Source organism: Dreissena polymorpha, chromosome 3 (assembly GCF_020536995.1).
Source record: "Dreissena polymorpha isolate Duluth1 chromosome 3, UMN_Dpol_1.0, whole genome shotgun sequence".
Classification (NCBI taxonomy): Eukaryota; Metazoa; Mollusca; class Bivalvia; order Myida; family Dreissenidae; genus Dreissena; species Dreissena polymorpha.
In genome coordinates this window covers 49778617-49796655 of record NC_068357.1, presented here as the reverse complement: position 1 = coordinate 49796655, position 18039 = coordinate 49778617, and the positions used below count along the sequence as shown (strand labels likewise).

General features: G+C 34.9%; 1 protein-coding gene across 1 annotated transcript in view; it reads right to left on the bottom strand.

Annotated features, from left to right (window-relative positions):
• Window positions 1-16133, bottom strand: part of LOC127874086 (transcription factor 21-like) — a 30364-nt gene extending 14231 nt beyond the window's left edge. Inside the window, exon 1 of the mRNA XM_052418199.1 lies at window positions 14385-16133. Within this exon, the coding sequence (XP_052274159.1) occupies window positions 14385-14705 (321 nt within the window). The 5' untranslated portion in view covers window positions 14706-16133. The remainder of the gene's footprint in view (window positions 1-14384) is intronic.
• Between the last annotated feature and the right edge of the window lie 1906 nt (window positions 16134-18039).

Sequence of the window (18039 nt, the reverse complement as noted above, 5' to 3'; positions counted from 1 at the left end):
GAAGTTTGAAAGCAATAGCCTTGATACTTAAGAAGTAAAGTGGATCGAAACACAAAATTTAACCATATATTCAAAGTTCTTAAGTCAAAAAAGGGCCATAATCCCGTAAAAATGACAACCAGAGTTATGCAACTTGTCCTTTTACTGTACCCTTATGATAGTTTGCGAGTGTTCCAAGTATGAAAGCAATATCTATGATACTTTAGGGGTAAAGTGGACCAAAACACAAAACTTAACCAAATTTTCAATTTTCTAAGTATAAAAAGGGCACATAATTCTGTCAAAATGCCAGTCAGAGTTACATTACTTTGCCTGCACAGTCCCCTTATGATAGTTAATAAGTGTTGCAAGTATGAAAGCAATAGCTTTGATACTGTAGGAATAAAAAGGACCTAAACACAAAACTTAACCAAATTTTCAATTTTCTAAGTGTAAAAAGGGCACATAATTCTGTCAAAATGCACGCCAGAGTTATCTCACTTTGCCTGCCCAGTCCCCTCATGATAGTAAGTAAGTGTACCAAGTTTGAAGGCCATAGCATTGACACTTTCTGAGAAAAGTGGACCTAAACGCAAAACTTAACCGGACGCCGACGCCGACGCCAAGGTGATGACAATAGCTCATATTTTATTTCAAAAAATAGATGAGCTAAAAAAGATAACTCTTGATTTCCTCAAGTGAAAATGATTTCCAAAACATTCGCACCAATGCGGAATTCATTCACGAAAGTTATTTCGCATAAAACCTTCTAATAGGAAAGAGCTGTTAATCATTTGGAAGTCAGGTCCCAAAATGTGCATAAAAGGAAGTTTAGTTCCAAAAAGGGGGTTCAACCGTTATAATTCGGCATTAAATGAATTAATAGACATAAAAACGCGTTGAGATAATAAAATAATCGTGATTTATGTTATATTTTACTGTAAACATGTACAAATACTGTTTATTGTGAGAGAAAATGATATTCGAACATCCAACATCTCGAAGGTCAAGAAATTAAACAACAAATTTGTCGACGGTTTTGCTTCAATAACTTTTTTATTCCGACGTCTACGGTATTGAAACCAAAAAACCGAGGTGAGCACAAACACCGTAGAGCCGAAAGGGCTTATTCATTCACAAGAAATATAAATATAAACTGGCTTACCGGGTGAAAATATCCGCTACTCCTTCACGAAAAACACTAAAACGACGTCATCTTTGAAGTTTTGCTCCAACTTTCTCACTTAAACGCGGTAAGCTCCCATATACGCAGGCCCCCCTGTTTGAAAAAAGCTTAAATTAACCAAATTTTGTTGCAGGCCCATTTTACCACAATTATTGTTCACATAGTTGTTACAGCGATCTTACTCATCTCACAATAGAAGAATTACCCGGGCAAGTTTGTGATATGTTCTCACAATAGAAGTATTACCCGGGCAAGTTTGTGATATGTTATAACAGTATAACATTTATTAACACATAAAATGCGTTGTATTGTCAGTTGCAAGTATGTAAATTAGAATGTGACATAATCGCATCCTATTTTAACAAATTAGCTTTGTTTTGATTTGTGCAAACCATACGCTTTTCATGATTATGAATAACTTTAGACGGAAGACTTCCTAACCAGGCACGTCCCCTTTTTCGTTTCTGTTTTCCTAACCAGGCACGCCCCCTTTTTCGTTTCTGTTTTCCTAACCAGGCACGCCCCCTTTTTCGTTTCTGTTTTCCTAACCAGGCACGCCCCCTTTTTCGTTTCTGTTTTCCTAACCAGGCACGCCCCCTTTTTCGTTTCTGTTTTCCTAACCAGGCACGCCCCCTTTTTCGTTTCTGTTTTCCTAACCAGGCACGCCCCCTTTTTCATTTCTGTTTTCCTAACCAGGCACGCCCCCTTTTTCGTTTCTGTTTTCCTAACCAGGCACGCCCCCTTTTTCATTTCTGTTTATGTAAATAGTGCCATGAGCTCCTGAGTGCCATGTCAATTCCTGATTGAACGTTGACAGATATACTTGACCACTTCACTAGCAAAACGTGCCAATCACGTGATTACTTCATTCCGAAGCATGCCGCTACCTCGTTTTATATTTACGCTCAATTAGCATTTAGAGGAAAAAATGATGTCATTCGCTGTCCAGAAAAAACATCATGCTATAGTTTAGTGTTTCTTTATATCTATTTATAGATTATATCTTTTCTTCAACATGACATTATATTTTAGACCAACGTTTTTAATATTTTGTTTTACTGAAATCCTTACCGAAATTGTCGACAAAACAACAACACATTAATAGTGAAAGCATTATTCGCGCAATGTTTTCATTATTTCCAAGCCGAAATCGTTTTTGATTAAGACCAGATTCTGTAGTAAAAATAACTTATTCGAATTTGGAATTTGGAAAAGTAATATTACTACTAAATTAATTTTATCAGTTCGAAATATTTTTATATGAGTTTTTAACGTATTTCTTTTTAATAGCCATGCTCTTTAAGTGCTTGACTAGTAAAATGTCTTCAAAGGTAAAATAAAAAAAAGATATTTTTATATTATATGAATTTTTATTATCGATCTGTGCAATCGGATGTACTTTTTATATTAATCCTTCCATCGACTCAAATAAAAACAACGACCGAAAAACAGAACGGAAAAATATATGTCCTTAATTTACATCGGATTAGATATGGGATATGGGTACCGATAGTGCTATCTATTCCGAGTTTAAATGGATTGTAAGAAAACGCACTACGCACGATCGTAAGCTCTGTGACTTCGTCATACTAAAAAGAAAAATCAGAAAAAAATGTGTTGATAGTTTACACTCACGATGTAATGCAGTTGAGCATAATAAAAACCAATTGTGAACAAACCAACCATGTTGAGCATTATAAAACATAATTATATGTGAACAAAAAAAATCGAGTTGAGCACCATAAAGCATAAGATAGGACAATCACAATCGAGTTGAATTAGATACAAACGTGGATACAGAAAGAAACCTTAAATTGAAAAGGCTGGTGCACTTATACTCGTGCAAAGCGTTGAGCCTGCAGAAACTGTCTGACAAACGTAGGGTTATGCTTTACATGCGGATGCAAATCGAACATTTTTCCACATTGTAACTTTGATACGAATTATCTTGCCCGAGGCACGACTCAGGTCGATACGATCTGTGTGCATCTCACTCATCGACAAAAATCTTCTGACAAACCAACAGCTCTAGGAATCTAGTGTCAATTAGTGTTTTGTTTAAAATGAACTCGTTTTATTTCGTTATTTCAGCAAACAATATAGGCTTCTTTCGCAATTTTGTAAAGAGCTGTTGGAAGTGTGGTACATGTACTTGTATACAATTTTATTTTTAATGTCATACACTATATGAAGATGTTTTACATATATAATTGGTCAACTTATTTGATGGTAGAAATGATATGACGCCCTGACGAACATAAGTATGTAAATATACACGAATAAATGAATGAATGTATGAAAACCAAAAAAAAATTATTAATTAAAATATGAATATAGTTAAATATGGATATCTTAAGTCTCAAAATTTATAGAATGTTTACATAAAATAGACAGAACATATCAGTTTGTTTTTTCGCCTACTCATTTTGCATGTTTTAATACGTAATCTCTCTATAAACCCTTTTGTAGTTTGTACTTACAATGTCTACTATAATTAGTGTTCATCTGTTTGTTCGATGACGGTTATAAACATGAATAATTTAATAAAAAACGTGTATGTAAGAGCTAAATTAGAACGAACAAAAAACACCGTGGCAATTTTAGATAGATTAAAAAGATGTATTGTGTCTTGTTCTGAGAAAACGGAGCATAATGCATTTGCGTAAAGTGTCGTCCCAGATTAGCCTGTGCAGTCCACACAGGCTAATCAGGGACGACACTTTCCGCTTAAACTAGATTTTCTTTAAACGAAAAATACCATTAAAGCGGAAAGTGTCGTCCTTGATTAGCCTGTGCGGACTGCACAGGCTAATCTGGGAGGACACTTAACGCACATGCATTAAGCCCAGTTTTCCCAGAACGCGGCTCAATTTATTAAGCTACTGATACTCACGCATGAAGTGATTTACCAGGGATATCAATTGAAGCAGAATCCTGCTTTGTATGCAAGCATTAGGAGGTCTCCTCACGTTTGACTCCTGCAAGCATTAGGAGGTCTCCTCACGTTTGACTCCTGCAAGCATTAGGAGGTCTCCTCACGTTTGACTCCAGCAGCATTAGGAGGTCTCCTTACGTTTGACTCCTGCAAGCATTAGGAGGTCTCCTTACGTTTGACTCCTGCAAGCATTAGGAGGTCTCCTCACGTTTGACTCCAGCAAGCATTAGGAGGTCTCCTTACGTTTGACTCCTGCAAGCATTAGGAGGTCTCCTCACGTTTGACTCCAGCAAGCATTAGGAGGTCTCCTTACGTTTGACTCCTGCAAGCATTAGGAGGTCTCCTCACGTTTGACTCCTGCAAGCATTAGGAGGTCTCCTCACGTTTGACTCCTGCAAGCATTAGGAGGTCTCCTCACGTTTGACTCCAGCAAGCATTAGGAGGTCTCCTCACGTTTGACTCCTGCAAGCATTAGGAGGTCTCCTCACGTTTGACTCCTGCAAGCATTAGGAGGTCTCCTCACGTTTGACTCCTGCAAGCATTAGGAGGTCTCCTCACGTTTGACTCCAGCAAGCATTAGGAGGTCTCCTCACGTTCGACTCCTGCAAGCATTAGGAGGTCTCCTCACGTTTGACTCCAGCAAGCATTAGGAGGTCTCCTCACGTTTGACTCCAGCAGCATTAGGAGGTCTCCTAACGTTTGACTCCAGCAAGCATTAGGAGGTCTCCTCACGTTTGACTCCAGCAGCATTAGGAGGTCTCCTCACGTTTGACTCCAGCAAGCATTAGGAGGTCTCCTCACGTTTGACTCCAGCAAATAAACTGCCTTGCATCATTTTGAGGCTTTTGTAACCGTCTAATTCCAAAATATATTTCATATCGTTTAATTTCTTTTTTCCATTGCATTTCACTTAAATATGCACAAAACAACATTTGTTGACTATTTAACAAATATGTACAAACAAATTAACTCTTGACTTCGTTATTTTTACCCCTTAAAATTGTAATTGACCCCTGACATTTTCAACATTTGACTCCTGGTTTTCAAAATCTATTGAAATCTATCATTTACCAGTATACATAAAGATCAACAAATACCGCCTTATACTATTATGCTATATAAAAACGTCCAACAACAAAAAGTGCAATACGAAGGTTTATTACGATAGGAAGACTCTAAAACAAGTAACATTGGTGTAAAAACGCTAAAATACAAATGTTCTGCAACTTTTTAGCATCTAAAAATCGTTTCACGATGTCATCTGGTTCCGTTTTACCAATGATCTCGAGACAAGATCGGTTTCATTCGGTTTGCGTTAATTTGCATGATTTGGACAGCACTTGCTTGTGCTTTCTATTAGGTCCGCGCGCTATTATAATAACGGACAATTTCAAAATCATGGGAAATCCCAATTCCTTCCTTTACGCAGTTCCATTCAGTTATGCATTCAGTTACGTATTACATATACACTTTCATTTTTTCACGCTCTCTATTTTTTTTTCTGAATCGCTAAGAGCTGGACGTCCTCGCTTGAGCTCCGCTAATTAATAACATTATGATTATTCATGAGGACTACATCATACTTCCGACGCTGCCCGAAGCCAATCTCGCGTTTGCTCGATAATTTTTAATGGAATATATTTTCCCACATTTTTTTTATATAAAAACGAGCATTTTGTATATCTTGTAATGAATTGTATCACATCTAGCGTTGACAATTTTTCAGTTGCTATAAGGAACACTGATTTTTTATGGGTAAACTTTATTTTACGAAGTATTCGTTGGTTTGGAGTGTTTATGGCTCTTTAAGTGCATGATGTTTGCAAAGAAAACAAACGTCATTGGCCGTCCGAACGATGGAACGTGTCAAAGATTTATTGATGGGAGATGCCATCATTTACGGGACACCATTTGCCATCATTTTTCTATTCTCATTCTCTTTTCTTAAATTGTGTGTATCATTTGGTTATACTTTTAATACCATTTAAAAGATATAAAACATATCTCTTTTTGCAATATTTTAAGACAAATATATTTAAAACGTTCTCTTAAATCTTAAAAATTCACATAAAACGCCCAAAACCTTCCGTAATTTCATATATGCGCATCAACAGTCGTTATCTTCTAAAGAATTCGATAAAGGCAGTAGATGCAAGTAGTATATCGTGTTCAATTTAATCATCGAGAATCTGAAAAATTATTTTGATACAGGTGAAGTACAGGTAAACAACACGCCGTTTATGTGTAGCAAAAGTTATCTTATATCACGAAAGTCACGAAAGTGTAACAACTGGATGTGCTCCTTCCAAATAAAAAATCTGGAATACGGAGTGCAAAAATATCTAAATATCTATTCGCGACAAAATTTCAGTCAGCGGATTTCCATAACGGGGCCAGATACGCCGATAAGCCGCCGTTTAATTTCCCAGGAATTCACAAATTTATGCGTTATTTTGTCAGTATACACGCATTAATGTTGTCTTGTGTGGCATTTCTTGGTCGAAAGATTAATCGAAAACCATGATTTTGTTCTTGAGTGTTTATATGTCAAACTTAAATGTGTTAACAGACACAAATATGCAATTAATTTCAAATTCTCGAGATTACAATCGAGGCTGAGCGGTGGAAAGGGCAAAAAAACTCTCTCAGATTTTGACGATTGCTTAGATTTTAAGTGGATAAACACAAACAACAAAGCATAACAGCGTGTTCTTCCGTCACACACATGCCCTGGATTTTTATTCTGTGATTATATTAAGGTTCGCACTGTCGCAAATTACGAAGATGACATTGGCATTTATCGAGATAAAATGGAATTGTTTAAATGTATGACCTTTACCTTCTTGATTTAACGAATGACCCTGAAATGTAACGATCACTTTTTTTAAAAATTTAAATGATTATTACGCAAGAGAATTTAACTAAGCAACACGCAACTGTGTACTGGCTTTATCTTTCACGTTGTATGACATATATACTGTAGCAATTACGCTATATGACCTATGTACTGTAGCCATGACGTTGTATGACTTATGTACTGAATCTATGACGTTGCATGACACATGATCATCACATGTACTGGAGCAATGACGTTGTATGACATATGTATTGTTGCAATGACGTTTTATGATGCAGCAATGCATTAGGATTGCATACGTACTGTAGCAATCCCGTTGTATGACATATGTAATGTTGCAACTACGTTGTATGATGCAGCAATGACGTTGTATCACATTAGCACTGTAGCAATGACGTTCTATCACATAAGTACTGTGGCAATGACGTTGTATGACATTAGTACTATAGCAATGACGGTGTATACTATTTGTACTGTAGCAATCCGTTTGTATGACATAATTATTGTAGCAATGACGTTGTATGATATAATTTCTGTAGCAATGACGTTGTATGACATAAGTACTCGAGTACTGAAGTTTTGTGACATAGGTACTTGAGCAATGACGTTGTTTAACATAGGTGCTGTAGCAATAGCGTTGCGTGACAAATTTACTATAGTAATGATGTTGTATGCCATAGGTACTGTAGCAATAACGTTGTAAGCAACAGGTAATGGAGCAATAGCGTTGTATGGCATGAGTACTGTAGATATGACGTTGTATGGAATAAGGAATTCAGCAACTACGTTGTATGACATAAGTTATGTAGGAATAACGTTGTATGGCATAAGATTTGAAGCAATTGCGTTGTATTACATACGGTCTGTAGCAATGCCGTTGGATGACATACGTACTGAAGCGATGCCGTTTAATGACATAGGTACTGTAGCAATGACGTTGTATGATATATGTACTGCAAAAATGACGTTTTACGATATACAATGTATGAACTGTTGCAATGAAGTTGTATGGTGCAGCAATGACGTTATATGAATAAGTACTGTACATAGCAATTACGTTCTGTCACTTAAGTACTGTATCACGGACGTTATATTACATAAGAACTGTAGCAATGACGTTGTATGACATAATTATTGTACCAATGAAGTTGTATTACCTAAGTACTGAAGTTATGCCGTCTTATTAAACAAGTACTGTAGCAATGACTTCGTATGACATAAGTTCATGTACTGTAGCGAATACGTTGTATGACATATTACTGAAGAAAAGAAATTACGTTGTATGACATCAGTACTGTAGCAATAACGTTGTATGACTTTTTTTTGTAGAATGACGTTGTATGACATCAGTACTGTAGCAATGACGATGTATCTGACATATGCACTCTAGCAATCACGGTGTATGCCATATTTACAGTAGAAATGACGTTGTATGACATCATTACCATATCAATGACAGTGTTTGACATATGCACTGTAGAAAGAACGTTTAATGGCATTTGAACTGAAGTAATTATTAAATTTGTATAACACAAGTTCTGCTGTCAAAATTTTAAATTGCGTTTATTTTACAGTAATAACTGCAGGTGTCATAAGTATTGATATCGCGTTGTAAGATAAATATATACGGTGACGGTATTTAATTAACTAGGTACTTTAGAACTGATATAATTTTTAATAAATTTCACGTTTTATGGCATAGATGCAAATGAATGACAATGATTTAATAGTTAAGACGTTCTGGTAGACGTATAACGATATTTTAATGTCTTGGTATGTAATATGAACATACCTTAAATTTTGCCTTAAAATTTAGGCAATTAATTAAAATTTAAATTAAGTTTTGCCGTAAATTACGCATATATTGATTTGCATCTATAAAATATATTATACAAAATATGTGTGTTCACATGTTAATGTAAAAGAGTTTTAAAGAGACACTAGCACGCGATAAATATTTTGAAAAATAAGCGTTTCATTAACAGCCCTCCTTCCCCTATTGAGGTCGTGCGCCATTAACAGCCCTCCTTCCCCTATTGAGGTCGTGCAGCCCTCCTTCCCCTATTGAGGTCGTGCGCCATTAACAGCCCTCCTTCCCCTATTGAGGTCGTGCAGCCCTCCTTCCCCTATTGAGGTCGTGCGCATATTATCTTATCGATCCGGTGTTTGTATACGTTTACTTAGCGTAAATATTTCTATGAATTAGCGTTTCGCGCACACAGTGGCCACGTTATGTTTATAAGTTCTATATGGGGTGCACAATGCTTGTTTATACTACGGGATATAAAATGTTTCTACTTGAATGAAGGATTTACGGTGGATTAGTGTATCGGCCTAGGTGTAAAATATGTTGGTTTCATGTTACAGTACCAGTAAACATTCTTTAAGAAATGATAAGAACGTGGGCCGGAACATTTTTGGTATATAATTTACTCTTAGAGAGTGAATAGTCAACTTGAACATCCTTTAACCCATTTATGCCTAATGGACTCTCCCATCCTTCTAAATTGGATCAAGTTATTTCCAAAATTAGGGATGTCTAGTATACTTATTTCTATACTTCTTTATTCCTTTACGCAAACAGCGCAGACCCAGATGAGTCGCCGCATCATGCGGCGTCTCATCTGGGTCTACGCTACGCTGTTTGCCAAGGCCTTTTTTCTAGACGCTAGGCATAAATGGGTTAATTGAGTTAATAACTATTTCAAGAATACATGTGATACCCTGAAAAATCTTGCAAAACGGGCGATATCAAAACAAACATTTTTTTTAAAAAACAGCATTAATGGTGTTTATTTTATTTTTATGCTCAATAAACGACTTAAAAATAACAGACCAGACAAACTAAAATTGTCGATGAAAGGTCATTTTAATGTAGGTCTTTATACCTTGTACACACACATTTGTTTGCCTAGGGTATTAACAGAGACAACTTAGCAAAATGGTGTTGGAAATTGAGGGTAATTTTCTAATTAAAACGAACTTAAGAATCGTACATTTTTATACTTTAGGTCGACATTTAATGCATATGATCCGAAAATTAGTGTTGTATTTATAAGTAAATTATTAATAATGACATGTTGAGTGCAAATTTTCTTGCTTTTATGGTTGTGTTATGTCGTGAAAAAATCTACATCAATCGAATTTCATCCGATATATCGACATGCTAATAAAAAATATTATCAAAACATTATTTAATATTACTTTTGGAATTAACTTGTGTATTTCTTTAAGACAGTGAACACCATTTTATTTATTTTCATTTAGTTATATTTATTATCTGTAAAATATAAATAAAAGCTTATTTGACTGAACAAACACAATTAACAATAAACCTGTCATAACATATTAACAATCAACAAAAATCGTGTTGCTTTGAGTTATCAATCTTCACTACTCGGATAAACAGACAACATGATGCTTATAGATGATGGTTTTATTTTATTTTTGTTTGTATTTAGTATATAAGTGGTCTTGCAATATAAGACATATTTACAATTCGGAAAGTTGTTTACACACTATATGCAATAAAGCGTTGAAACGGGCATGAACTATTTGCGTTATTAAGTGATACTCAGAACTTAACATGGCTGCCGAAGTTTATATAGCAAACAATAAAACTCCAGATTGTCAATCAGGAGAAAAATTAAAACTCGGATCTACGCATGGGTACGGTCGTTAGGAGTCTTAATCGGTTTTAGGTCAAGCAGGGATCTACGCAATGGAACGGTAATTAGGAGTTTTAATCGGCTTGAGGTCCAGCCGGGATCTTCGCATTGGTACGGTCATTAGGTGTTTAAATCGGTGTGAGGTCCAACCAAACCTCCCACTTAGCTCAGAATTAATCACAAACCAAACGCACTTCTTAAACGATCTCATTCAAACATACCTATGCTGAAAGAAAAAAAGAATGCTAAAAATTTATACATAAATCGAAAATATAGTTTTAGTGTTCTCGTGTCGTAAGTAAAGAATATATTCACTTGATTAAGGGATAAGTTTTAAAGGGGCCTTTTTACGTTTAAGTAAATTGACCTTGTTTAAAAAAATTTGTATGAGATTCGCAAATTTTTTATGTAGTTCTGATATTTGAGACGAAACAATAATACTGAATATTTACCATGCTCTAAAATATCCATTATATGCATTTTTTACGATTTAAAAGCCTGAAAATTATTAAGCCTTGCAACGCCTAACAATTGCATAATTTGGAGAGATCTGTTGTTGTCGTTATATTTTATGTTACTACGAAGGATTGCTTATATAAAGTATAAAATACATCACTCAGTGTATGGGCACGGATGGCCGAGTAGTCTAAGCCATAGACTTTTACTCCAGGGGTCAGTGGTTCGAGCCCAGCTGAGGGTTTATTTTTCTTTAATTGTATTCTTTTTTTACTGAAGCTTTTTAGATCCAATGTTTGCATTTATTAATATAAAGCATTTTATGATTACCTTCAATGCATGCCAAAATCTGTGAAAATACCCCTTCAAAGTTATTAGTAGATCTACATAGTAAAATATATGATTTTAAACTTATCGAATTAGCGATGTATTCATTGAAAATAGGAAAGTTGTAAGAAAAATCATATTTTTTACATTATTTTCAAATCCAATTAAAAAATATATCTACGGCAAGGGGGTAATCTGTCAAGTAATCAAGTGTTCACTCAAATCGTTGAGGAAATTTCGTTGGTTAATATATTCCTATAAAATGTCATTTCATATCTTGATAAGTTGTCTTAATTTCAAACGTTGGTGGGCATGGCATACTTGATGATTTAAACATATTTCAAGAACATACGAATCCGCTAATTGTCATATGACCCTCCGATTTAGTATGTGGTAAAAAACATTTATAGCTTCATAAGTCGGTAGGGTTTCTTATGAAAGTACAATATTTATTAGGTCATTCTACAGATTAAAATGACAATTTTAAAGTCAATGTTACGCCACGTTCGTATGGAATTTCACATAAATTTCATTTATTTTATAATATTGCAATATCAAGTGTGTCTTCATCACGGGTTCAACCCATTCATGCCTAGCGTATAGAAAAAATGCCTTGGCAAACAGCGTACACCCAGATGAGACGCCGCATGAGGCGGCGTCTCATCAGGGTCTGCGCTGTTTGCTTAAAGGAATTTCTGTAAGAAATATTCTAAATATAGAAATAAATATACTAGACATCCCTAATTTTGGAAATAAATTGATCCAATTTAGAAGGATGGGAGAGTCCACTAGGCTTAAATGGGTTAGACGATAAATCGCTGTCAAGCGATGCCTGTAATCGGCCACGTGGCGGTCCATGCATAACAGTATGACTTGTTTTTCCACGTTGCTGATTTTCTAATAAAATTAAGCTGGTAAAATGGCCAATGTCTTGCATAAAGAACTTTTTGACCGTAAATACGATTCACTGTTTGTAAAGGCAGTGTTAAGAAGTATCTGATATTGTAATTAAAGTCAAATCTTTTAAGCAATTGTCAAATTCCTTATATCCAGAAACAGGTATTCTGAGGCACTTTCCAAGCTTTTTAATCCACATTAAATTTATAATTTTAAATATACATATTATATTGATAAACTATTGATTGATTCGCATATTACTAAATGACGCTTAACAATGTTTTTGTACTTCCAGAAATTGCATCATGCTCTGAATTTATGATGATTATATGAGTCGCGTTCTGAGAAAACTGGGCATAATGCATGTGCGTAGTGTCGTCCCAGATTAGCCTGTGCGACGTTTGTCAGGGACGACACTTTCCGCTTGTATGACATTTTTCGTTAAAATGAAGTCTCTTCTTAGCACAAATCCAATGTAGGCGGAAAGTGTCGTCCCTGATTAGCCTGTGCGGACTGCACAGGCTTATCTGGGACGACACTTAACGAACATGCATTATGCCCATTTTTCTCAGAACACGACTTACATTGTTAAAGAAATGAGCCAGCTCGTTTATTTGATTTTTTGTTACAAATATATATATAATTTATTATAAATTAATTATTTATAGTATTATGCAAAAGATATTTGCATATTGGCGCCATAAAAACTCGCTTCTACATGGATGTTGAATAATTTGCCATATGTATAATATTACAACGTTGAATACAATATTGGGGATACTTATACAATTTCGGGTAATAAGAACATACACATCATTTATAACAAGTATGTTTTGTAGTATGAAACCTATATCGCGATTGTATCATTTTCATATAAATTATTTAAATGAACTCCCGGTTTTTTAAAATTAATTTAAGACACAAGCAAATGTACTAGTTTTTTTCGTGTGTTGAAGCACAACGGGCCGTACATAAAGAAAAAACATAAATCATTTAATAAATGAATATACGGTTATTTTTATTATTGTACGTGTTAATGGGAATTTATAACTGTACTACTACTACTACTACTACTACTACTACTGCTACTACTACTACTACTACTACTACTACTACTACTACTACTACTACTACTACTACTACTACTACTACAACTATTATTACTACTACTACTACTACTACTACTACTTCTACTACTACTACTACTACTACTTCTACTACTACTACTACTACTACTACTACTACTACTATTAATTCTACTACTACAACTATTACTACTACTACGACGACGACGACGAATAATAATTATAATAATAATAATAATAATAATAATAATTATTATTATTATTATTATTATAATAATAATTATTATTATTATAATGATTACAACAACAAGAAATCAAACTAAGAAATAATATTGAAATATTGAAACTACAAATAAAAAGAAATCAAAAAGGAGCGCAAAAAAAACACAAGAAAAGTAACACCAAAAGATGCGTTCATATATTGGTTGGCTGGAGATGTAGCAACGATGTGTTTAATCGCGGTTGATCGTCGTGGATTTTCAAAGTAAAGTAAGTAAAAGTAAGTTATATGATGGGCATTTAATAGAAAATAATCGAATATATTAAGTCTCCGCTTTCCCATATTTCGAAAATAAAATAATAATAAAGCTCTAGAAGATGAAGCTAATAAGTAATACATAAAAGCTGTGAATTTCATTCCGCCTATGTTAAAACCTTGACCAAACTTTATAAAATTTTAACTTTTAACTAAAATGGTACTTTAATTGTCGTTAAAACACCCACACCATATTGATCTACCATATAAAGAAAAAGCATAGTTATTAAAATAAATATAGTAATAGTGTCGAGTTATTTTTGACGTCAGCATTTTGATTCTGTGTGAGGATTGAGGATTGATGTTCGAACCCATACCGGAGTCACCTTTTTTATTATTCTTGTTGTAATGCTATTTTTGAACATTATACTCTAACATGAGACAAACACTCATAGCATAACATTGTGAACATGATTCGCTATATCAAAGCTCTAACAACATCACCAGCAGGTTACTCACCAAATTAAGCGGATGAATGGCCGTTGTTGGGTTACACTCGATCTCGTCGTCATTACCGTCCAGTATCTGCTTCAAATGCGCGATATAGCTGGAGGCCAGCCTTAAAGTGTCAAGTTTGGATAGCTTTGTGTCAGACGGAACCCACGGTAGCGTCGTTTTGAGTTTCGAGAACGCCTTGCTGAGGACGCGCATCCGGCATCGCTCCCGTTCGTTGGCGGCGTGCCGCTGGATCGGTTGGTGTTGCTTGTTGACCTTACGGAGTGCCGCGTCCTCGTCGTCGTCGTCGGCGCTCAACTTAGCGTCCTTCCGGCGGCGAGGCATTGTCCTTCTTCAAGTGTTAAGATGTCCGTGGTGGACTTTTACCTTCAATGTATTTAAGCTCCTCTTGTCTGCGAAAGTGATATCAGTTGCACTTGTCGTTTGAAGGGATTTGAAATGCACTTTTACTTAAAAGCGATTCAAACTGCACTTTCCCTTAAACAGGATTTCAACTCCACTTGTCCGTTCGTGCGCTTTTAATTTGACTTGTTAACTCTTCGTTTAAGGATATGCTGCAGAATACTTCCCATCAAGGCAATACGCTAATAATAGTTGTTTTCTCTGATTGTGTCTAACATTTCAACTCAATGTTAAAATTAATACCCATTCGTATTATTATCGCTTCATAACTAATTTCCTTTTATTTCACACTGTGTGTTATTTGATATCAAAATAATTATGTCCTGATCTATCTACAAAAGTACGAGACCTTTATGTATTTATAATCACATGAATGCTGAATTAACACCAAAATGTATATTTCTTTTTATACCTAAAAAAGTAAGATCACTTTTCCACATGAGAAATTCAAATATCGGTGTCTATGTAGCGGATATCCTTTCACATACAATCCGGGGCTCTCGCCTCATTATAAACCCGAAATTTGCATCGATCTCGATCAATAGTTGGTATGCTTTATGTCAGTCCTTTTCTTGTAATCATAACATGCCTTCATCTGCCATCGGCACTCTCCGCAACAGTCAAATGTCACACTAACACCTGTCTGTACAGCGCCCCGCCGTTGGGCTTATCGGACTATCCATTGAAACCCGAGCCTCGCTGGAAAGTCGTTGCGCGGTGTATAATACGGTGTTTCCCGTGCAATAAACAAGTCACCGAAACGCTAATTATGTCTTAATTGAAACTTTATACGAATACAAACCAGAGACCGCAGTTAATAGTGTTTTATGGGTTGTAAAACAACGCACGTCATTTATGAACGGTAAAAAGATTAGATAAATTTGATCCACTCGTCCGAATTTTATATTACTAACGAGTCGGAACCACATGCGTTACCGCAAGCTGAATATTTTGTATCGTTTGACTGAATGTACCAGTATTATAGTACCCGAAAATATAATTGTATATTGGTAGTACATATGTAACCGCTTTATTCAATGCGGTCACATCGCAAATAATGCAACGATATTTTTGTGAAAATAATTTCGAATTAATGAAAAGTTATTTTTTATTTCAGCACACTCAATTTAAAATTGTTCCGATCAAAAGCGTTCTTTTTATTATTTTCTTCCAACAAAATGAGGAATATCACATAAACATCAGTTTTATGGGTTATATCCGTACGATCGTTTTCGAGTAAATATTGCTGCGCTTTTTTCCGCACGCACGTGCTAAGCGCGATTTTATCGGACGATACAGCAAGGAAGTGTCCGTCTGTCAATAAATCCCATAATTCCACAGCTGGACGCTGTTTCCGTTCGTAACGTCAGGCGACGTTGTGTTTATATACACGCGCGGACTCGACATTGTAATAACCGCAGGTAGGCGTGTTCAAGAAAACAGGCGGAGTTTGAAAGTGTTCACGCCTGCAGAGAGAGCAGAGATTTCATGTGTAGCCTCACGTGCATGCAAATATCATTGGACGAGAAACTGCTTTCACGTAAATTATGTGTTATGGAGTTTGGCCTTTTGTATTTACAGCGCAGTAACATGTTTTATGAATAGGCTCAGTTTCATGACAAACCTCATTATGTTTGATCCAGATTTCAACAAGCTGTTAAAAAATACACACTTTTTTAGAAGTTAAGTATACGTGAGTATCGATTACTTTTACTTATTCATTAAAGACAGTTTTTTTCTAATAATAATATTAATAGTAATAATAATAATAATAAATTAAATATATTATTATTATTATTATTATTATTATTATTATTATTATTATTATTATTATTATTATTAGCAGTAGTAGTAGTAGTAGTAGTAGAAGTATTAGAACAAACTATCTTTGATAATAATAATAATAATAATAATAATTATAATAATAATAAGTTAAATATTTATTATTTATATTATTATTATTATCATTATTATTATTATTATTATTATTATAAAACATGTAAATGAACTTTTAGTAGTTTAAATGTACGGAGAAAGAACACGATCATCCCTGAAAACAAAAGGTGTTCGGCGTTTTTTGCGTCGTTTGACTTTTTTTCTTATATTTTCAGCTTAGTATTAATTCAACTCGCATATTTTTTTGTTTTGTCACATACTTAAAACAATATTGCAACGTACTACTCATTATAAATGCATTAATACACTAAAACAGCCAACTACAAACACATCTGGATAGGTCAGAGCCACAAGGCCATTCTGTTTAAGTCGTTACAAAATGCCAAAGTAAATGGCATAACATTTGTTTTTATACTTAATGTAAGTCAAAGAATATTGTACGTTTATTTAATGATTGTTTAATGAGATGAAATATAATTGGTTTAACTTTCAAAGGTCAAATAGAAAATTGAGCTTAAAGGAATGAGATCCTTAAATAATTGGGAATCATCCGTGATAATAATAGGATATTCTTAACAAGTATAAAGAATTAACATCAATGAGTTATTTATTTTACCGCACTCTGGGTCGATTGATGAGTGGTCACTTTGACATATGTAAGCAATCATTCAACTATATGGCGGTTATATAGTGGTAACACTGACATACCTGTTTTATGAACCATTTATGGATTATTTATGCATTACTTATGTCTAATTTTATGTTTCAGAAGATGATAGATTGGAACGACATCAGTGCGGTAGGTGTCGGTGTGTGTGCTATTATATATGAACCCTGCGCTGTGAAAATGAGGTTTCATGCATGTGCGTTAAGTGTCGTCCCAGATTAGCCTGTGCAGTTCGAACAGGCTTATCAGGGACGATACTTTCCGCTTTTATGATATTTTTCGTTTCAAGAAAGTCTCTTCTTAACAAAAATCAATTTAGGCGGAAAGTATCGTCCTTATTAGCCTGTGCAGGCTGCACACATGCATGAAACCCGTTTGTCACATAGCAGGGCTCATCTTTATGTCAAAGCATAATTGTAAAAAAATTATGAGAGTTGATAAGGGGACGTAATAACAGTTTCTTTTCTCCAATGTCATGTACGTGTTGTAAGTGAAAACACATTGCCAACATATCGCCCCATTGACATTAAAATTAAATGTCACCTTGTACCTTTTTGCAACAATGGGGTGATATAGACTTATCAACAAATGCATTCCGACCATATGACCATGACAATTTGAACTCTAGTCGTAAGTATTGAATAAATCCTTTACACATTTGTATTTATGGACTTATTATAACATGCATATTTT